Raw genomic sequence first — 23,813 nt, 5'->3', positions numbered from 1 at the left:
TACAGCTCCTCATCTTTGTTACTATCAGCAGATGCTTTTCTAAATTATACAATGTATTCATCACCTTGCTCATGGTATTCAGCCTCACCTGATTCCATATAATCACCTCCACATCTCACTACATCCACATTAGGAAGAGTTGTTTGGAATCCTTGGGGCCAGGGACTGTGGCAGGGAATTCTCATGAGCTACAGGAGCCACTGGATCATGGAACCATGAAAGAGTTCTTTGACCCAAAGACCAAACAGAAGCAGGATGAGTGACAAATTCAGGAGCCAGAGGATGGGACAGAGGGCAGGCTCCTGAGCCAAGAATTCTAAACATGAAGTTGAAAATAAACAGAAGTAGGTCAGACACAAATAGAGTGATGCATCTGAAGCAACACTTTAAATCTTAGCATCTGAAGCTCCTTTTATGGGGCACTGTCACCAGCCTACTAAGGATTGGGTCTCTTCCAAATTCCTATCTCACCTCACCTAGCCCCTAGGCCTTGCTTTTATTCACCTCTTGTTGACTTTCCATCATCATTTCTCACATACGCTATTCTGATTCTCTCTCCTCAAATCCCCAAACACTTCTCCTAAGTAGTCATATTTAAGATATGACCCTAACTTACCTTTATATTGCCTAAAATATCTAAATTACTGTCTTTGTTCTCTTTTTGGAGGAAGGAGAATTTTCCTCCTTGCTAAGATCATTTCCTCTATCTGTCTAGTGAATTGCTCACTCCAAGTCAAACAATAATTTCCTAATTATATTTAGTAACTAGCATTTAGCAATGTTTAAATATCCTCTGTCTTTTAACAGTGAGTATGCTTTCTATCACTTCTTCCATTCTCACAATTAATTAATTTTTTATATCTTTGGATACTTTGACACCTCTCTAAACTCTATACCTTGATAGCTTCATGAACTAACACGACTGTAAGTCTCACCTCCTTGCACAAGACCACCAAATTAGTATCTGCAGTTTCAAACTCTCACCCAAGTTTCTCTCTTGAATTGTCAACAATCTGCTAGATATCCTAGTTAGATTCCTGCTGGAACTTCAAAATCTGCAAGTCTCAAATAAAAATCATCTTCCCATCCACCAGTAGCTCTTCCTGACTTAACTGACCTATTTTCTGTTAGTTACTTTATTCTCCTAGTTATTCTGCTTTAAATCTTTGTGGTCAATCTTGACTCCTTCCTCGACCATAACAACCTGTAAGTCACTAAGACTTCTTGCTTTTACCTCAGTCTCTTTAGCATTCATCTCTCTGTTAGTGGACTTCACCCTAGTTTAGACCCTCACTATTTATCATTTGCTTTACTGTAACAACTTTCTCACAGTCTTTTAACTCTGGCATCTACCACTAAAATTCATTGTATAAATTATTGCCAGATTTGCTTCCTGATACAGCATCCTTAATGTATCACATTACTACCCTACTAAAGAATCAAATTAAAAGCCTTCAATGACTTCCTGCCAGCTGAGTAGTAAAGTTCTAACAAATCTGCCTAGATCTAACTCTACTGCTCCCTCTTTCACCTCTCCTCTGATGCCCTGTGTTATGGACAATATGTATGCCTCCTCTCTCTGCCTGCAGAGTCATCCTGGGCATTTCCCTCCATTACAATCCTTCTAGTCCTTCAGCATCCAGTTTAGACACTTATCTCACACATCTCTGCCGTCAATTCCTTCCTGTTCCCTTCAGGTATAGCTGATCTCTCCACTTTCTAATCCTTATAAGAATTTGCATTGTGATCCTTACATTCTGATTGAATAATAGTTATTTGTATGTATGATATTTAGTTATTTGTGTTTTGTTTATTTAGTTATGTGGTATGCAAGTGTGTGTATAATTTACATATTTCACATATGTAAATATAATTAACAAGAAGCAAATCATCTCCTCCCTTGTAATTACCAGGGAGGAGATGATGTTAGACAGTTTGAAAGTCTTTGCTAAACCTTTTCACTTCCAAAGCATTGTTGGTTTGTACCACCTTCAGGTATAATCCTCAGGTATTGTACACTTCCTTAGGCAATGAGCTTCATCATCTGGGGTCAAGGGTAGCTCAAGGCATCCAGAAAAATCCATCTCCCACTCGACAGGAAATAGGATAGACTGAGCCCCTCACAGAAGAACAAAGTCAGGCTTCCTCAGACCTCTTCCCATCCTTCCATAGGTATCAAGAGCAAGCCCCAGAACCTCCCCTCCCTGTCACCACTCAATCTCATCATTGCTGTCTACCTTGAGTTCACAAAGACTAATCTCACTTCTCCCTGTTTACATCAGTCCCTTTAAGGAGTCTAAGATTTGCAGATGTCCCTCATTTCCCCCACATGCTCTAATCCCTATAAGGCTCTACACAATCTCTCCTCTCCCCATCTGCACTCCTTTAGAACTCCAGAAACCCTCTTCTTGTGCTCTCCAAAATTCATAGTCCATTTCCGGAAGAATTCCCTGTATCTCAGTCTCTTCTCTGAATGTTCCCATCCCTTCTTGCTCTAACATAACCTGGCTCTCCCCTGAGGACACGGCTTCCCTTACTGACCTCATGAGTGATGACTGATATTTCTCCCAAAACCTTCATGGCACTGAGCCTGGAAGCAGATAAGTGTCCTCCTTAGTTCTCATTGCCATTTCCAGGGCATTCTCCTTCCCTCATCCCTAACCCTCACCCAGCTTTGACACTCTTAACTCAGATTACATCACCCACTACTCGGAATTGCTGCAAGCATTTACTGACCATGAGAAAGGTGATGCCGTCTCATTTCTAGAGAATTTTGACTCCTTGATCATTATCATGCTCTTCAACACTACTATTTCAGTTCTTGGCAATTTCAGTATATATGCAGATCATCTTTGCAATACCCAGATGCCTCAGTTCTTGTTCTCTTTTCCTCCAATTATTTTGTCCTCCACTCTGATTTAGCTACTTTCTTCCATGGTCATAGCTTTAGACCTTGTAATTACCAGTAACTGCAACACATCTACAATCTCAATTTAACATATCACCCTCTCTGACCACCACCTCCTGTCTTTCAATCTAACCCACTCCTTCTAGGATCCAGACACCAACAATCTGCCACCCCCAGTCCTTCTATCCTCCTACCTATTTTACATCTCTTGCTATCTAATCTCTTCTTGACCCCTCCTCCAATTATTCACAAGGCTAACTCTCTCACTGCCTTCAAGACTTCAAGGAATGCTCACACCAGTACTCCTTACTCCCAATCTAAGTTTGTTTGATTCTACAGAAGGTGCTAGACTTATAGCACATTCCAGCATGGTACACATTCTATTTATTTTGTCTATGGTCTGCCTTCTACCATTAGAATGTAAACTCCATGAGGGCAGATATTTCTGTCTGTTTTGCTCATTGCTCTATACCCAGGGCTTGGAGCAATATCTGGCACATGGTAGAGACTCAGTACATAATTGTTGAATGAGAAGATGAATGCATGTCTCTTCTATCAACCAAAATGTCCTGTTTGCTCTTGCTCTTTCTTTAACTTGATATGTTTACTTCTGTGTCACTCAGATAACTTTCTCTTAATTGTGTCCCTTCTCTCAGTCAACTGTGGCACTCTCCTTTTGGGGAAGCTTTGTCCTGTTTCTGCACTTACTCTCTTTGGCCATCTGCACTGCTCCCCAACACTCATACATAATACTTTTTTTTTTTTGACAAGTTGGCCCTGAATTTTACCACTTTGATATCCCTACTCTACTCATTTTATAAATTAATCCTTGTACTTTTGTTCTTCCCATCTTTACACACTGATTTAACAGTTTCTGCCAATAGCTAAAAACAATGTAAGTAATCATGTATACTATTAGGGTACAGGATGCACAACCTGGATTTTGCTTCATGCTGATGCATTTTATGACAGTCCCTAGGAATACACTGTGCCTAAAAAGGTGAACCATATGTATAGAAAGTCTAAGTAGTTGAAAATTTCAGTTAATCAAGGCTCTATAATTTAATTCTCTGCTAAAGTATAGGAAAAATGAAAACTAAGTTTTAATATTTAGAAGAGACTTTGAGGTTTTGTCTTGGCATCAGGACACATTTGACCTATATCCTGTCTGGTTCAGAAGTCTAAAGTGCTACAGCACTAATGACCCAGACTGCCCACCTCAGCCCCACATCACCACCTTGCTTTGTGTGCTCACACAGTGCCCCAGGCGCAGCTATCCCATCTGCATGGTATTTTCCTTCTCCTCTGTCCCCATAGCAACTAGTACAATGGCAAATGCACTGAGTAGGTGCTCAAGCAATACTTTTTGATTTATTGGTTGAATAACTGTGAGGCTTTCCTCAAATCTCAAAGAAAGTTCGAATAATGTACTTATCAAGGCAGGAAATTTTATAAACACGTCTTGAAAAGATTTTCAAAAGAAAGAGTCAAAATATGAATGATCATGGATTGAATTAATTAATTCTGCTGGATCAGTAAAAGCTGGTGAAACAGCAGCAACCCACTCAGAAATTAAATCGTCACCCAATGTCCAACACTCCAGGTCTAATCTTTCATATCTGAACCCACTTGTTTTCTACTCAGCTTCCCCTTGGACCTCAGGTCTCTTGTTTCCCAACGCTTAACTACCCCATTCAGGTTCAACCCCTACACTTCTGCTAAAGGCCCCCAAGCTGCCTTTTTTAATATACAACCAAGTATGATTATGTTTGCGTGGATAAATGGGAGGTACTCCCTCACCTTGACTGAGGCTATAGAGTGTATCTATACCCTATCAGACTCATGTTGCAGATCCATTGAGTATGCAGAGATAACTCAGTTTACCTACCCCTTCTGGCCTGGAAGGCTCTGCTCTATTCTGAAACAAATGACAACCAGACTCTGTTCCTCAGCTTCTGTGCTCTCACATGCAGCATGCATACCTGTGGTCATTGATTCCTTGCCTCCTAGTCAACCCTGAAACACCCAGATTTCCACTGCACTTCACTTTTGCATGCTAACAATTTAGAAAGGAGATGAATGAAAGACCCTTTTCCAAATATGCCATAGGTATGAACATTACTGGTAATACCCTCTTAGATTCTGGAATTCCCTGCCAGTCTCCCAGTGTTCATGTGCTATCTTCTGTGAACTTTTGGATGGAGGGAGTCACTGTATATCTGGGCAACATTCAACAGCCTGCCTTGTATAACCAACTCATTTGGACCATCCTGAGCCACTCACTGTGCAACATCCTCAAAGCCCTAGAAAAGTGAGTTTGTGCTATTAGGGGTAATGTTCTTAGGAACTCAAGTTCCTTGTAGGAAATCGTATCTAAGAATGCTGCTTTACCGGAGAGTGAGCTTCCAAAGTTTAGATAATTCTACATTTCTTGGGATTTCCTGTGTGTTCGGTTCCCTGCCTGCCAATAAGGAACTGTAACAAATATCCTAAAGTGGACTGATCAGTTAGTAGGTCCTCTGCCACAAGGCAGCTCTGTAGAACTTGAAGACCCAATTCTGCTGTTCTCTGGAGCTTGAAGTTTTAACACAGGGTTAGAAACATCTAATTTGGCGAAAGGGCCAAGAAAATCGTGATTCCATACATGGGCTTTTTTGTTTAGAGAAATTATACCCAAAGGAATTGATAAGTACCCCATCTAGGAGGAAAAAAACCCAAGTCATCTGGGTAGTGTTTGAGAAGTCTATCCTGTCGGGAAGAGGGATGTAACATCCAGTGACAGTTATAACCAACCAAACATTTCTGCACTGCCAAATAATTCAGTCAGAAGGAGCACTTGTCTTTTGTTAACTTCAAAATCAAACACGTCTCTGAGAGGCAGAAATTGTTAAAAAGGCCCTGATATCTGACTCTTCATAATGCCTGTAAGTCAATTTCTGGCCCAGTAAGTCTATCACCAGATAATCTAGCCTGCAACCCTGTTCTCAGAGAGCAGTGACCTCTGGCATCAATGCTATGCTGAGCTCCAAATAGCCAAGGGTCAGTCCTGGACATGTGTATCAACACCATGTGCACCCTAACAGGAGCACTGGGCTTTATTCTACAGCTGTGTTATATTGCCTTCAGCAGGGCACAGGTACATGCTCAGGAAACCCCCTCCCCTTCTTCTACCCCATCATAGTTCCATCATATGTCACTGAGTATCATGTGACCTTGGTTTCTTCAAGAGGCATCAAACATGCTACCTCCTCTGAAGTAGGGACTGGTACTAATAACTGGTTCTCACATTTCCATTACCAACCTCAGAGGGCAGGTACTGTGATTACATACATTGGCCCTCACCTTAGGGCTCTGGTTCTACACAGCTGTGGTTGAATCACTCATGAAAAGGGACCTTTTAAACCAAAATTTAGAATGTCTGAAACTGACTCCTTTCTTGAGTGCCTCTTTCAGTGTTACTATCTTCCAGATGAATTTTCTTGAAACTTAAGCCCTATGTATCATTTCAAGAAGGTTTTCTTTTCAAATTATGATCTATTTGTCTTCAATTCACCATAAAAATCCAAACCAAATGTACAAAAAGACAATACAGTGATATCTTGGAAGGTATGCCTTGTACTAAGAAAAAGACTAGCTAGGTCATTTTTCTGCCAATAATACAGTTCTGTTACAATGAGTTCCTTTGTTTCCAACTAGAACAGCCAGTTCTACAGCAATTCCTGCACACTCCAAAACTTTCTTGTGTTCTTAGTTCTACCACAATCAATGAATACATCACTAGGCATAGCCAGCCTGGCCTCCTAGCCCAACTTGAGCTGGCAATTAGGAAAGATATTCCCTAGTTTGGCACTCCTTAAGATACCTCCTGTCAATCTAATCTTGTAGAATTTTGAATTTTTCTTTTAATTGTTTTCTTTGGTCAACTTTATTATATTCTAAAGCTTCTTTGGAGCCTTGCGGTAATCCCTCATTCCTTAAGGATAAAGCTTTCCACCCAGCTCCTTTCTCTACACAGTATCTGTAACAGACTAGGGAATTATACTAAATATGGTCCCCACTGAAATCAGGAAAAATGCTTGTACCTGGGAAAATGTTTGCAGTTCAATTCTAAGGATAGGATCTTGGCACCATATGTATATGTGGAACAAACTGTACCTTAACTGTGGGTGCATTTTACCACTGGCATATGTTGCAATATCAACTTTCTATTCCAAAAGGAAGTTGCCTCCAAAACCATGGAAAACATTAAAACATCTCTGGCCTACAGCCACTGCACACCTCACATACCTAATAAGACACAGTTGGCACGTTTCTTCAGACCTGACATATTTCTTGTCTTCTATCCTCCTGTCTTCATTGCCAGCCTTTCCCTCCACTTCCAAACTTGATCTATCCCATGGACTTTGGCTTGAATTAGCCCTTGGAAGCTATTCTGGTTCCTTACTTTATACTACCTGGGGAAACTCTCTAGAATATTCAAACTGCACCAGTACTGATCTGGAGTGGCAACAGACTCTGTCTTTGACAAATGTGACAGTATTTGTTGATTAAAACAACAAAAACACCTGGGAAAGAGAGATAAGATGTCTCTAAAACCAGTATAGTAATGATGGTTGGCTCATTGATAAGGTTACTGTGAAAGGCCACTTTTTAAGGCCTTATGTGCTGTTTTAAAATATGAACTTTTAGTACTTTGAATAACAGCACTCAAAAGCATCTTTTAAAGTCGTCTTAGGAGTATATATTCAATAAGACCACTATAATTTAACACTGCCATTTCGATTTAATGATCCTATTCTTATTAATTAAACTAATTTTAGTTGGGAACTGATTTAAATAACTCATGGAGGATAACTTTAATATACCTGTTTAATATTAGTAATTTCCTAGCAAGAATCGATTCTGGTACTTTTGTTGAAAGGTTGGACTGTTTTAATTAAATTATAAAATCCTAATGGAAAGGATTTTGACTTCCATCATATTTTTCTTTGATCTGTAAATTATACTAATTTACTTACTGTGAAAACAGAAAGTCACATTAAGAGTGATTTTTAAGTTGAAAAATAATCCTTTTAGTCCATGAAGGCAGTATGAAAATGTTTTTTCTACATATTCATTCACTTGTACATATTAAATATATGCTAGTTGAATAATTCAATCAAAGTTGGCTTATTCATATAAGTAAAATGTTTTCTGTGACATGTTTTAAATTAATGGGGGAAATAAAAAGTAAAACTAAATTAAAAATATGCATTCACTAGACTCTCACTACAACACTATTTGCAAGAATAGAAGTCAGTGTAATCTGTACACATCTTAGAGTTTACCAAAGGCATTCAGTTCCCTACATATAAAAGCACCTTGACATGAGGTGGTTCTCCTTATGCAGTCATCTCTGGTGCTTCCATTGTTTGCCACCCTTCCCCCTAATAATATGTAAAATACTAGACAAGTCTGCCCCTAAATTTCTTAGGGCCACAAGCAAGGATACAAATGGTGGCGGGCATAACAAGACTAAATATTTAACAGTTACAACCTAAGATAAGAAACCATTAAGTAAAATGATTTCTATATTCCCATCTTGAAAAATATGCATTGGTAATGCGCTAGAAGGCTAGGTCTGAATTTAGAATTTCAGACTCTTTAAATTTCTGGTTGGGAACTTGGCACTGTGTGAAGTGTTGCCCCTGTAGCCCTTGATCTGCCCCTCTTCTCTCTCAAATCTAGCTTTATTCTGCATTGAAAGTAGCCTATCATTTACTGCATGGACACTCCTGCCCTGCATGTCCAACCTCTGTGTACTTCTCTTTCTCCTAGGTTTTGGCATACGAGTGGCACAGTCTACCCACAGGATGGCCCTGAATGTATTTTGGGGATGTTTGGGCAGAGAATTCTGGAGATTTAAGACTATGGATAGGCTTGCCCTATGGATCCCCTGGCTGTGGGGAGGGCCAGAGCAGGGTAGGAACTCTTCTCACCCCTGGAAGATAGTCTTTAATGGTGATTGAGAGAGTGCAGAGTCAAACTCACACAGGCCTGAATTCTGGTTCCATTACTTATTAGTGAAGAGATCTTGAAATAGTTATTCAATGTTGTTTAATTAGTTGGCTTACCTATAAAATGGAAATTATCAGAGTACATACTTCAGAGGGTTGTGGGCATTAACTGATATATTTTCATACCACATGTACAGAAGGACATACAGAAAAATACTTCACAAATGTTTACCATTGTTATTCTTTTAACTCCAGAAGCCAAAACAGTGCCTGACACAAAGCTGTAGGTGCTCTAAGAAAATATGAATGAATAATGATTAAATGGATTAGAATAGTTTCTCTTTTCATTGCTTTTCTTAGTATTTTGTTAAAATGACTACAAATTTCAGTTTGTATAATCTAAATATAAATCCATTTTAAAATACACAGTGGTAAAGGATCATGATTACTTTTTATACTTAATTATCAACGATGAAAATAATAATTATCAGAGAAATCTGAAGGCAAAACAAATTTGTAAAAAGTAGACTAAAAAACACTAAGCCTCCATTTTGATCTTCGCTAAAGATTTGCCTATAAGGTCAAGAGACTGCTTTTTGGAGTGGACTGGAAAGCAGAGACAAGTGTCTTTTATGGTGTTAAACTTTGTATGGTAGAACACACTTTTTAAAGAAAACTGCATTTCTTAAAGTTCAAATTCTAGTGAGGGTTAGAGCTGAATAGGGCTTATTTGCTTAGCTTCCCAGTTTTAAACTGATGTCCTCACCTCATTTATTGAGTCATTTACTTCAAATAATTTATTAGGACCTATTGTGTTCTAGGCATTGGAGACACAGAACCAACAGGCAGTTTCTCCTCTCAAGGAGGTCACGGGTGGGTATGGAGACAGGACATGAACAAGGAGTCAGAGTGTTAGGCATGGGATGCTCTCGAAGGGATTTGTATACCGTGTAGAGGAGCCTGCAGACAATGGGAGCCATGGAAGATACTGAGTAGGGAGGTAAAATGTGGACAAAGGTTAGACATGATGGAAACTGGTTAGGAAGCTCATAGAATGAAAGATATTTGAAGTTTTCTCTGTCCTAATGGCATTGTATTAAAAGGAGGGGACAGATTTGAGAAACCATTATAGACAAAGAGTTGATGTTAAGAAACAAAAATCTCCATTTTCGTTTAATCTTCTTACCTAGTATCACCCACTTATTTATCATCTTGTCATCCTCCCTTCACTACCTTACAGCTCTTTTCTTCCTAGCCATAAGTGAGAATTTGATCACCTTTAATAGCAAAGAAGAAAAATATTCCTATTACTGTTATCAGCTTGGAAATCCTAACATATCTTTCCCCCTTGTTTTTCTAGGAAAACGTAAACTATAAGAAAGATTGTGAAATGCCTTAAGTGGACCACAGAAATAAAAAACTTAAGAAGTTTAATGTCATATTATTAGAATGGCCTGCTCTGACTATCTTATATATATAATAGCAGCCTGTCCCAGTCCCTCTCAGGTCAGTTCTCTCACTCTGCTTTATTTCTTCTTCTTTTCATCATATATATAGATACATATATACATATATATTTGATGTATATCATATATGTTATAAAATATACATGATGTTATATATCATATTTTATCATATATATAATATACACCATACATATATATATACATATATACACATGCATACATACATATATTTGTCCTCTTTAATTAGATTGTAAGTGTCATGTGAGTGGGGACTTTGATTTGCTCTCTGCCATATGACCAGTGCTTAGACAGAGCATCAAACTTCTGCCTGAAGTGACACAATCCCTTGTGCTCTCTGGATAGATCCCACAAATAAAAGTGGCAAGAAGAAGGGCCATTTTGCCAACAATGAGGTGGTGACCAGAGAATACACCATTGGCATTCATAAGTGCATCCATAGAGTGGGCTTTAGAAATGTGCTCCTCAGGCACTCAAAAAATTTGCCATGAAGGAGAAGGGAACTCCAGATGTGCACATTGACACCAGACTCAACTGATCTGTCTGGGCCAAAGGAATAAGCAATGTCCTATACTGTACCCATGTGTAGTTGTTCAGAAAACATGAGGGTGGACATTCACTAAACATGTTCTATACGTTGGTTACCTACATAATTGTCACACTTTCAAAAATCTACAGACAGTCAGTATGGATGAGAACTAACTACTGATTGTCAAATAAAGTTATAAAACTGCAAAACACACACACACACAAACAGCAAAAAGTTCTGCCTGAAGGAAGCATAGCAGTATACACCTTTAGCCTAGCATATACTGGAAATGCCATGCTCTAAATGACCAATATTGCTAGACATGGCTATTCACTGCAAATATTTAACAGCCAGGGCAACACTTACTTTATTAAAAATGTATGGAGAAGAAATACTCTGAATATATTAAACAATATAGAATATCAAGCTATAATAGAGTGGCTCCAAGCAGCTAGGAATGCGGTGAGCCCTATGTTGATCAGTAGTCTGACTTGTGTACTATAACTTTGTCCCTTTGAACACTTTTGACTGAACTGGTTACCAGCTACTTAGCAGGTCAGTTGCTTTCTTTTTCTTTCTTGCTCATAACCACAAGTCATACACATTTATATAACACACTGGAAATCCTGTGGGAGGCAGAGTTACATTCCGGGTTATTTCCATAAAGCCACGTGTGTTCTCTCTCTTTCTCATTCCCATATGAAAACAACCATCGTGAGGTATAATTAAGATGAGTTAAGAGTATGTGGGGGCTTCAACAGGAGGTATGCTTTGACCATGCCTTCAACTCACAAATCTTTATCCTGCCCTCTGCAGTTACTCTGTGAGGGCAACAATGTTACAGGGCAGGGCCCGGGAATCTCCAGGGAAGGACTGCGTGAAGGTCGTCTTCTCTCTCACAGTCACACTGAATGTTTGTTAGAACAACTTCCAGAAAATTTTTGAAGAAAATATGAGGCAACATAATAGTGTTCAAATCCCATCTTTCCTCCTTACTAGCTAGGTGACTTTGAGCAAGTTACTAATCTCTTCTGTGCTTCAGTTTCCTCATTTCTAAAACAGGGATAATAATTCTACCTATCTCCTAGTGTTAGTATGAAGATGAAATCGCTATGGTAAAGCATTCAGATCAGTGCATGGCACAGAGTGACAGCTACCCAACTGTTTGTTAAAATACATGAGCATTACACTTTCTTTCCACTACATATAGAAGCCATGCTTATATGACATCTTTAGGATATAATTAGAATAGTTACATTTTTAGAGATTAATAATTAGGCCATCTACTTAAAAAGCTCAGTATTTAATTGTTCAACTTAATAAAATGCAATATGAATCAACATAAAATGTTATTTTTTCTATGGCTTATTTTATTTTATAATCAATATATAGCTTACAAAATATATTTCATATATAATTGGAGAAGATACATAAGGCCTCACAGTCCTCATGCTGGCAAAACTCCTCTAAATGTGTAGACGTGGGCTGCAACGGGGACTAGAGTTTTGAGGACCAAGAAGGGCTGAGCACCTACAATACAGGATTGGTTATGAACATTGCTAGGTTATTCAATAAACATATTAAAAAACTATTTCCTGATGTCAATTTGGTTAAATAATATTACAAGTAATACAATTTTTATATCAGTTACTCACTGAGACTTATCAAACCAGCAAAAAGACATCATTTAAATAACTGAGAATGCTATACAACAGGCTCTTTCGAGGAGGATGATTTGAGCATCTTTGCTTATAATGTCCAAACAAGAGAAAGACTGTATCACAAGGTAAATAGTTTATTACTTTTAAAGAAAACTGAATGGTCTCTGCATAGGATCAGAATTTGTTAAAGTTTGAAGAACCTTAGATCAAAACACTACCCTCTGACAACCCATCTAGTGATCAATAAAATGGCACTGGCAGGGTGAACAAAGTGAGGAATTTATTACCAAACTATTTATACCTGGGTAAATCAAATTTAACAGGTGAGGCAGAAAACGCTCTAAACTATTAAACAAAGACCAGATTATCTCAAATATTTTATTTGCTTTGAGGAAGGTTCATTCAAAATGGAGTACGGGAAAATTGCAAAGGTAATATAGTGTTTCTATATCATGATATTACTCATGTCTGATAAAAAATAAAATTGGAATGCTAACTGATTATTATATTTATCTTATTAATTGTCTGTATTCAATCCTATTAAAAATGTCCCTTTCTCTTCTAAACTGTATCCCTTGACTTCCTCTGGTTTATTAAAATTATTAACTAATTTTGTTTTCAGTCTAATCAAGGCTTAATTAGCTTAGCAGGTGTATATATTCATGAATAAATAATATATCCTTAAAACTTATACATTTAAAAAATTATCAGCTGGTAAAATTATTCTGAGAACCTTTCTATCTGGTCAGTCCTCATATTTTTTATAGTCCTATATATGGTTCTACCACATGAGGATATACTATACTTTTCCAAAAAAAGAGGTTACAGGATTAAGTCAATTTTTATCAAATATGAATGGACAAAAAAAAGAGGAAAATTGGCTTATTAGGCAAACCTTTTTTTTTTTTTTTTTTGCATGCTTATATACTACATGTAGGAATACCTTTATTATTTTTTCTTCTGGAAGAAGATTCTGTTATTTTCTAATAAATATAATAGAACTTAATTCTTCAGTTCATCCATTTGTTGCAAAGAGAAGAGAGACTGATAGAAAATAAATGAAGCCCTGTCTTGGAATGAACTGGGAATCAATCTGATGACAAAATCAACAAGAAATTTACTTATTCTTTCTTTCGTTCATTCAACAAATGTGTACTGAGCACCTTTTACAGAGCTGGCATTCGATAGTTAGAAAGAGAACAAAGTACCTTCTGTCATGAGCTGTCATCTAGTTGCTAGGTTGGGAGAAGAGAGAAGAGCAGTAAACAAACAAATACATAATAGATCAGGGATGCTAAGGTACATAAGAGAAAAAGGTAACTGGGGTAAGTAGGCTACACAGTGTTGATAAGGAGGACAGAAACAACCTCTCTGATAAGATGATATTTGAATAGACATCTGGAAGAAGTGAAGGAGAGGGAATCAACAAAATATCTCAGGGAAGCACATTCCAGGCAGAGAAACAGTGAGTTTAAGATTGGAGGTAGGATCATGCTTGGTGCATCCAAGGTATAGCAAGGACCAGTGTTGCTGGAGCAAAGTGAGAGAGGGAAAGAGGGTAAGGAGATAAGGTCAGGAAGTCAGCTGGATCTTGGAAGCCATGTAAAGACTTGACCTTTGATCTCAGACAGATGAAAAGCCATGTAGAGTTCTGAGTGGAGGGGTGACAGAACCTGAGGAACATAGTCTGGCTGCACCATGGAGCAGAGAAGCCAGTTCAGTAGGCATTCAAGAGTTCAAGCAAAAATGGCATAGACCAGAGTGGTGGCAGTGGAGGTGGTAAACTGATTGTGGAATGTGAGATAACAGAGAAATCAAGGATGCTGCCAAAATGTTACTCTGAACTACTAAAAGACTGAGTTATCACTTACTGAGATGAGGATGAGTGTGAAAGGAACAAGCTTAAGGGAGAAAATTTGAAGTTTGGTTTTGAATATGTTAGGGTTGATTTTGCCTTTAGTCATACAATGGAGATGTTGAAGAGGCAGTTTGCTATACATTATAGAGATTAGATAAGAGGTCAGGACTGGGGTTGTCAGCATAGAATGGTATTTAAGACCTAAGACTGGATCAGTCCACCTGATGACTCAGTATATATCCAGAAGAGAAAGTCTGAGGACTGAGCCACTCCTACATTTGAAGGTTGGGACATGAGGAAGAACCAACATCACAGATGCAAAAGGGGCTTAAACCAGAGAATGTGGGTCCAGGAAGCCAAGGAAAAAAGTGTTTCGAACAGTGTTAACTCACTGACAGATGATACGTCAAGCAGGATGAAGACTATGAACTATAGGCTATTGGATTTGGCAATAGGGAGGTCACTGTGATCTTAACAGAGTGGTACAAGTGCAGAGGTGGTAAAGAAAGCCTGACTTCAGTGAAATCAAAGAGAAGGTGAGGAAGGTTGGAGACAGCACAGATGGACAACTCTTTCAAGGTTTTTGCTATAAAGGAGAGTGAGAAATAGAAGAAGAAAGATATTACAGCATGCATGGATGTGCATATGCTGTAAATGACCCATTAGAGAGGAGAAAAACCGATGACTCAATAGACAAGGGGAGCACTCCTTAAAACGAAACTCAAACAAGGTATATACCTGCTGTGATTCCATCGGGATAAAGTAATTAAAGTTTGTCTGGGGAAGTAGATTTATTCCTGTTATTATTTCTTTCTATTCATGTTATTTCTTCTTCTTCATATACATGCGTACCAAAAAGCTGTTACATATGCATACTTTCAAGAAAAATATTTTTAATGGAGCCATAGTAGAACTGTTGAAAAGTAAATGGTTGAGCATGTCTGTCTTTGCTTGCCTCCTTCACTTCTGCATTCCTCCCTTTAAAGATAGTGAACATTCTTGTGGCCCTAACTTTCAGCTAAAATAATTCATGTTGTGGGATTAACACGCATGACAGTGTGTTTCTCCTCCAGTAGTGTTTTGATACCAAAATATTTTAGGATAAAATGATATGAGAGATTTGCTTCAAAATAATCTAGTTGGAAGGAGATGAACTGGGTAGGGGAAGAGATGCAAGTTGGCCTTGAGCTGATAGTTGACGAAGCTGGGTGATAGGTATATGGTGATTCCTTATACCCTTGTCTCTGATTCTGTATGTGTTTGAAAATTTCCATAATATAGAGTTAAAAGTTAAAAGAAACATAGTGTCAATATCATGCTTAATCCAAAGAAATCCATTAAAAGGTGAAATTTCAGATAATTTGGTAACAGGTGAAGGAACTATTTGGGGGCACAAAAATTTCTCTGAAATTTTTCAATTCTTATCAGCTATTGTGCTTTCATCTACAACACAAACATAGACTTTTCATATACGGCACCAACTTTTTTATCAAAGTGTCTCAGTTGCTTTAAGATAGAATTATTTTGTATGCTTATCGTGCAAATAATTTGGAAGACTGGATTCTTAAAAATGAAGCCTTGGTTCTCTCTTTAGGTAAGCATAAAGAAACCTGAAAATACATGCTATGAAATACTTCTGAGGTAAAGTAATACCACAGTTACAAAATGATGCTAATTTAGTTGATTGTTATTTAAAAGAATAAATAGTTGATTATGCACAAAAGGTGAAATTTCATTGCAATAATATTTACCACTTTTTTAAAAGAAATTTGTCACTCATATTGCTATATAAAAATGCAGGTAAAAGAAATTTTAATCTTTCAAAACTAGTAAACATAGAAAGAACAGTGTTGCTACATTAACTCTTCAAATATTAACCACTAGGTATTCTTTAGTGTTTTCCAGTTACTCATTAACCATTTTATAGTGTTATTGTTCCTCTCATTGTCGGTAATTTCCACCAGGGAAAGTTGAAAAACAAACTCCAATAATGTTTTTCTAGATCAGAAAAATGTTCAGGTTTTATTAATAACATCTCCCTTGCTCACTATATATTCATGATTAAGAATCCACTAAGAATTGGGGACCTATAAATTCTACTCAAAAATTAAACCCAAAGTTATGTTGTTGTGCAGTTTATGGTTTCTTTTGTATAGCTTTATTGCCCTCAACATTTCCTTGGTGTAAACTACTGAGCGAGGGAACAAGATTTCTTTTGTAACTGATACCTAAATTTCTCTTCTGCTTTAAGCATCTAATTTGCACTGTGAAGACATATAATTTGAGACTTGTAGCTATATCATGAAAGTACAACAGTTTATGCTGATCTCTAATTTTCTGAGTTGCACTGGCTATAATTTAAATTTTTTGCATGTTTTTAACTGCAACGCAAACCAGTGTACATCAGAAACCTTTGTATATTGACAGAGACTGGGAAAAGGATGCCTTGTTCTAATTTTGGATAAGCATTCCCTTTTCACAACTGCAGGTGCAAGGGAGCCCATTCATAATATTTGCTTCAAATCAGTTATAGTCACTGGATAGAAATACAATGCTATTACATGAGAACTTGACTAATCTTTACAAGCACAATGAATACTAAAAAATTATTACTATTATTAGCAAATTCTAGAGGCAAGTAGGATTTTTTCCTTTGCCTATGTATTGGGGACAAAATGTATTCTGTTGGCACAAGTTTCGGTCATTTTACTATTGTATATGTGTTTACTAAATCTAGAAAAATACTTTGTTCACTTATTAACACAGGATGGAATTATGCTCAGTGGAAAATCTGCTGCAACAAATGGGTGTTCCACTTAAGAGAATCAATAACGAATGTTACTTTTTCCTTTGCCTTGTTTCACTTATTTTGAAATCAACATACAAGTCAAAAAATAACCACAAGATAAAAATTTACTCTGATTGCTCTCATTTCACATAACTGGGTGAAGCTACTTTTGAAACAAATATTAGACAACTATATATACAAAAAATACGTGAAACTAACTGGATGTTTCCATTATAAAGCCTTATTTATAAAGTTATGACTTGACCATTTTAATCAGCTTCAGGCAGAAACTTGACACATCAATTCAAAGCTAGGAGAAAATGTTAGCCTACAAACAGTTACAGCAATTCTTCAACGGGAGGTCAGAGAAAGGCTCTAATAGTATGGCAATAGTCATTGCGTTGGCAAAAACAAATGTATGACCTATATTTAAAACCGTTAAGAACTCATCCTAAATTGATGATTATTGCTATTACTTACTGTATGCTTTACTGTTTGCTAACAATCCCATACTGCCACCTTATATTTGCATATAATTCAGAAGAGCCAAAACACCTTTTCATACGCTATTTGACCTGAGTTATTCTTTGTGATTTAGGCAGGTATTATTATCCTCATTTGTAATATGAGGACAATATACTTTAAAATAAGTATGCTCTCCAAATCAAGGTAATTCTGACAGAAGTGGCTTGTCTGGACTGAAAGCCGTCAATCTTGGTACAGGGTTCTGTTTCAGGGTCTCAGTCTCAGGGATTGATCTCACTGGGGGATCAATTAGCTAGGAATTTTTTTTTAAGCTGAAAAAATGGTGATTTAAAGTAAGGATATTCCTTAAATGTTTTTAATTCATTCAGGCCGAGCACTGTGATAGAAGAAACTTGTATACTGCCATCCTTTTCTTTCATAGTTTTCTTCAAAAAACAGAAGACTCACTCCCATTATAGCGATTTATCTTCAGCCTTGAATCAAATGCAAGCTAGTGATTAATGGACCCACATGCTAGAAAGATGGGAAGCATCTTCAAGGATATCTTCAAGGAGGATGCCTTCAAGGATGGAGCAGAACCCCTAAATTGGCTTCTGGAAATACTCTTCCAAATTTCCATTCTCGTATTGCTTCCCCAACAACCGGGAGCAACACGCAGCGTCTCCTTGTATAAGTAGTTATTGCTGTCACTCCGGAGCGGAAATGCTTGACACCTGGCCTCCCTCAGGCCGCCTGCAATGGAGGACGCTGTCACACACCCGCCCTCACGAAGTTCTCAAGGCAGATGGAGGCTGACACCGGGCCACTTACCTGGCCGGGATGCTCTTTGTGACAGCCCAAAACCTTTGGGGAAGAGAAGAAAACAAAAGAAAACAAAACAACTTACCACTTTGGCCCAGTCCAAGAACAACTGAAAACACCCAGGCCGCCCGAAGGAATGGGGCAGGACCTGGCCGGCAGTTTTGCAGGCAGACAAATGCGGCAGTAAAAAAAGCCAGGGTCGAGCGGCACATAATGCAAAGCAGCCCGCACCGCGCCCGCTGCCTGGCTGCTATCCGGATGCGCGCTCGCGCCTCCCGGGCGCACCTCGGTCCCCGCGGGCCAAGTGTCGCTAGGACCTTTCCCGCAGGCCCGGCAGGCGGACCCCGCGGCTCGGAGCAAGCGGTACAGGTACGCTGGCTCGGGCACCGCTCGGCATCTCAGGGCCCCCGCGGCCCTCCCAGCTCGGCACGGCGGGTCCCGCGACCGCCGCGAGAAGCACCTCCTCCGACGGCCAATGGCCCGGGGCGGCGACTCGAGCGAAGTCTCCGCAGTCCGCTCTGGGACAAAGAAAAGAGCTTTTGTTTCTCTCCAGCCGATGGGGCTTCTGCTGCATAAATCAGCTTAGCGAAGAGCCAAACACAATCAAACCCAAACAAAGCCTGAAGCTGGGGGGAAAAACCAGCCTAATGTACATTCACTGGGTGATGCTGCATCTGTGGGAGGGGACGCCAGCGAGGCCGAAAGGGAAAAAAGTCGATGGCGCATCAATCAGCGGGAGCTTCTTCCACAGGTGGTCAGGGAGGCCAACTCCATTTAGTTGCAGCTTTGCAACCTCGTCAGCTGAGCAGCAGGCAAAATCGAAGCGGCAGCGTCCTGGCTGGCGAGGGAGGAAGCTCGGGGTGCCAGCAGCCGGGGTAGGAGGCTCCAGGAGCGCCCTAGAAGCCCCCGCCGGCGCCCGCGGACACAGAGCGAGGCATCGCAGCTCCCTGCTTGGCCGGGAGTGGAGCGCACGGCCGCGAGCGCAGGAGAGGAGGTTCCGCGGGGGTGCAGGAGGCCGGCCTCGCGGGCGGGAGCTTCGTGCTCTCGCCTTTTGGCCCCAGTGTGAGGCTCAGGCGTCCCGCCGTCCAGAACCTGGGCAGCTGGCGCGCACTGGGGTGCACCCAGCGAGGATGCGAGGGAGACGAGGCTCGTGAGGGGCGGGGGAGGAGTGGTCCTGCCCCGGCCCACGGGGTTGGCTCCCAATGTGCCGATAGCTGTGCGCTCTTGGGGCCGCGAGTTGCTAGGAAACCGCCCCACGCTACCGAGCGCCTCGCCCCGGCCTCCAGCAGGCGCGGCGGCTCCGGCGGCAGCAGCAGCAACAGCTCGAAGCAGCGTGGGCGGGACATTGGTGAGGCATGAAGTCACTGCGGCCCACACTCGCTCTTTGTTTTGCTCACTCCAGCTCTTTTTCTCCCCCTTAGCTCTGATAGTTGCCATTCCCATCGTTCACAAGAACTCCTGATGCATAGCCGCGCACTAGGAATCGCACGCCCTGTTCCCTTTCCCCGTCCTCCCCGAATCCCTGCACCCCAACGCTCGCCTAGCGGGTACGGAGTCCTGCTCAGCACGAGTGGCAGCTGCGCGCAGACCCCAGCCTCTCATCCGGGCCGCTGCGCGCTCCTTTGTTTGGAGATACTCACTGCTCGGCAGCTGCCGAACACAAAGTGGAGTCCAGAGGCCTCTCCCCGCCCCCAACACCCTCGGCTCGCTGGTGCGCACTGCCTATTTTGCTTGCAGAGTTAGGAGCTTACCCTTTGCCCCACCCCAAGGCCGTCCGGCGTCTCCCCAACCCCTGGAGAGTTGGGCCGGTCCGTGGGGGCTGTACCCGGAGGTGCTGGCCGAAATTTCTCGCTGCTTTTCTCGACTCGTAGCCCCAGCCCTGGGTTGGATAGCCTCCTCTTCCCAGAGTCTGTTGGTGGTGGCTCAGGGCTTTTGCTAGTTACGGTGGGTCTTTTGACCTTAAGCGTCACCTTCCCAATAAACGGAACAAAGAAGTTAGAAAGGGCAGTGAAGTAGGAGAGAGAAGCTAAGGAGAGGAGGTGGGAGGGCATTTCTGCCTGCTTGCAGCTCAGAAGTTTAGGTGCCATTGGGGAGGTGGTGTTTTTCTGGGCAACCGTCAGGGAAGCCGCACGGCTCCTTGGGTCCTGTCACTACCACGCTAGGCGGAAGGAGGGAACCCAGTCCCCCGGATTGAAAACAAGGCAGTTTCCAATGTGAGACGCAGGGTGATGGTTCTCTTTTTTCCTCTAGGGGCAGGAGTGGCTCTCCTTGGTAAAGTCTGACCTCTCATTTTTCGCTAGCAGCCTGCTCGACCTCTTCCATAGAGCACCCGCCTCTCACAGGCATCAAAGGAGTCCAGCCAGGTCAAGGTGAAATATGCGGGAGTTTCCCTCCTTCTTATTTGTTTAATAGTTTCCATCTCCATATTTGGGGTAACAAAACAAGTAGGAGGCTTTCTCTCTTTTTTCTTTCTGTTTTCTAATTGTTCACTGAGTGAATGGAAAGTACCTGGTTAATAAACCACAACATTGAAAACTCCCCCTTTTCAGGTATGGACTGCACATTGAGGCCCACAGAATTAACCAAGCAAACCGGGAACTCAGTTGGAAAATTACAAGTGCCCTGGATCTGTAAAGCAGGTCTTTTTGAGAGAACAAATGAATGATCCAAACTTGAAAAACTGATATTTGTAAACACCATTCCACTATAGGCAATGTACTCTAAATAGGTAGAATTAAATCTAGCTCAGCTTCATTATTTATTTTCTTTCCTTAGTTCCAAATTTGAACAGCTGTAGTTTTGCTTTCGGTGGTCGTAAAGGAAGGGCCTGCAAAGTGCCTCGGATGGGGATGAGGACTTGACATTTGAACACAAAAGGGACATATTCAAGCTCTAATTAGTGACTCTTCAGTGGGGCAACAGGGGTATTTTCCAGAGATTATTTCACAGTCCTGAGGAATGCAGCCCCCCTTGAGACAATGCAGTGCCACAATAAAGAAAAAAGTCAATCCATAATTCCTGTAAGGATGTGTAAGTGCACTCTGCATTGTAAAGTGACTATCGCATCAGAGTTCCATGACATTTTTTAATCTAACACTTGATGTTGGAAATGTAAGTGGCAATTACAGTATTAAATAAAAGTTTATGCAAATAGGTGTAATTTTATGAAATTGATGAGGTATGCACTAATTTTTTAACTCTATGTTGTTAGATGTCAATTTATTCTATATATTAAGTCAAAACAACTGTGTAGCAAGAAGAAGAAAAGAAAGCTTGTGAATCTGTTACAGGAAATTTTGAAGCCCTTTAGAAAGAAAGACTTCCACGTTTTATTATGTGAAGCTCATGCAAATGTAGGTCAGATGCCAGTTTTATGGAGTTGTTGAAGAATAAGCACAGTGCCATTTATCACCACTTCCCAGTTGTAAAGAGGTTATAATTCTGGTTATCAAAATAAAATAAGACAGAATATTCCAGCTGTGACACCATGATCCTTGCAAGTTATTTTCAAGCAAGTTATCTGTGTGTTTTGGGCTATAAAAATAAAAATGAATTCTCCTGAGCCTGCAAATAATCGGTAGGGTTTTCTTACAATAAATATAACTAGTGGGGCCTGACCTGGTGGTGCAGTGGTTAAGTTCGCACTTTCTGCTTCTCAATTGACCGGGGTTCGCTGGTTCAGATCCCGGGTGCAGACATGGCACCGCTTGGCAAACGCCATGCTGTGGTAGGCATCCCACGTATAAAGTAGAGGAAGATGGGCATGGATGTTAGCTCAGGACCAGTCTTCCTCAGCAAAAAGAGGAGGATTGGCAGTAGTTAGTTCAGGGCTAATCTTCCTCAAAAAAAAAAAAATCTATCTATCTATCTGTAACTAGTGGCCCAGAAACAAAAAGTTTGCTTGTTTCCAATTAATGTTATTGGTCACCACAACTCATCCTTTTTCTTGTAGGAAAATGTATGGGATATTGTGAAGAAATGCAGTGTTGTTATCTTCATCATATTGCCTAAAGAGTTCTAACAGAGAAAAAGGTACTCCAGAAGATGGTGAATTGATTAATTCCTGTTTCTATCATCTTCTGCTGTCTTGCTTTGAAATTTATGACAGCTAATTTTTCATCATTTATGGTAATGAGAGCAAATGAAATTTACAGATAGTTTAAAAATATTTTAGCTATTCATTCCAGCCATCCTATCATCAGATTCTTTTAGTTGCTAAGTCATAAAATTAGATGAATTGAGTTTCTTCCCTACTCCTTTAACCTTGATTTCTCACTAACTCAGTTTAGTTAGCAGGCAGTTAGCAGGAGTGAGAGAGACATCTGAGAGACTGCTCCTTTTAGTGTGTATTAAGCCTTTAACTAGATTTTGTCCAAATTATAGACTTTATTGACTTTAGTTACAGGTAAAACCATATTCACATTTTAATGTTATATCTTTTTTAAGTTGGAATCAGAGATAGTAAATAGTTTTAAGCAGATGTTCACAAGTTGTCTGTGAGCTTGCTTTATCTACAGCTCTTAGGAGATGATGAATGGTCCATACAGTGGGATGTATTATTGTGACCATGACTTCTAGCATCTTCCAATGATAAAGAACATAACCTACTAGAAGATACTTTTTGCTGAAATATCAGTTTATTCATCTATGCAATGATGAAATTAAAATAACTACTAAAATTGCAAATTAAAACAAGATACTGCTGCACTTCTGTTAGAATGACCAAAATCCCAAATACAGACAACACCAAATGCTGGTGAGGCTGTGGAGTAACGTGAACCTTCATTTGTTGCTGGTGGGAATGCAAAATGGTACAGCCATTTTGGAAGAGTTTGGTGATTTCTTACAAAACTAAACACACTCTTACCATGTAATCCAGCAATTGCACTCCTTGGTATTTACCCAAAGGAGTTGAAAACTTGTGTCCACACAAAAACCTGCACTTGGATGTTTATAGCAGATTTATTCACGTTTGCCAAAACTTGGGAACAACCAAGATGTCATTTCATAGGTGAACGGATAAACTGTGGGACCTCCAGACAATGGAATATTATTCAGTGCTGAAAAGACTTGAGCTATCAAGCCATAAAAAGACATGGAGAAACCTTAAATGCATATTGCTAAGTAAAAGAAGCCAAAGTAAGGACAGCTAATCTTCGACAAAGGAGCAGAGGGCCTACAATGGAGAAAAGAAAGTCTCTTCAACAAATGGTGCTGGGAAAACTGGACAGCCACATGCAAAAGATTGAAAATTGACCATTCTTTTTCACCACACACCAAAATAAACTCAAAATGGATCAAA

The 23,813-nt window shown here is 40.0% G+C and overlaps 2 protein-coding genes and 1 pseudogene across 2 annotated transcripts in view; 2 read left to right on the top strand and 1 right to left on the bottom strand.

Annotated features, from left to right (window-relative positions):
- Positions 1-19,879, bottom strand: part of ITGB8 (integrin subunit beta 8) — an 80,076-nt gene extending 60,197 nt beyond the window's left edge. The window contains exon 1 of the mRNA XM_008533494.2: positions 18,597-19,879. Coding sequence (XP_008531716.1) covers positions 18,597-18,723 — 127 coding nt within the window. The 5' untranslated portion in view covers positions 18,724-19,879. The remainder of the gene's footprint in view (positions 1-18,596) is intronic.
- Positions 10,664-11,090, top strand: LOC139083031 (large ribosomal subunit protein eL31-like; annotated as a pseudogene).
- Positions 19,159-23,813, top strand: LOC139082730 (uncharacterized). The gene is made up of 4 exons (XM_070615344.1): positions 19,159-19,525; positions 19,585-19,859; positions 20,762-20,880; positions 21,061-23,813. Exons 1-4 carry the CDS (start codon positions 19,159-19,161, stop codon positions 21,143-21,145), a joined length of 846 nt encoding a protein of 281 aa, XP_070471445.1. The 3' UTR covers positions 21,146-23,813.

Source organism: Equus przewalskii, chromosome 4, assembly GCF_037783145.1.
Source record: "Equus przewalskii isolate Varuska chromosome 4, EquPr2, whole genome shotgun sequence".
NCBI lineage: Eukaryota > Metazoa > Chordata > Mammalia > Perissodactyla > Equidae > Equus > Equus przewalskii.
The sequence above is the reverse complement of the archived record's forward strand: the minus strand, read 5'-3'. Positions and strand labels throughout refer to the sequence as shown.

Coding starts and splice junctions, on each gene's coding strand:
- LOC139082730 (XM_070615344.1), top strand. CDS start 19,159: ATGTACATTCACTGGGTGATGCTGCATCTGTGGGAGGGGACGCCAGCG. Junction 19,526..19,584: donor GTTCCGCGGGGGTGCAGGAG/GCCGGCCTCGCG, acceptor TGTGAGGCTCAG/GCGTCCCGCCGTCCAGAACC. Junction 20,881..21,060: donor AGGAGTCCAGCCAGGTCAAG/GTGAAATATGCG, acceptor CCCCCTTTTCAG/GTATGGACTGCACATTGAGG.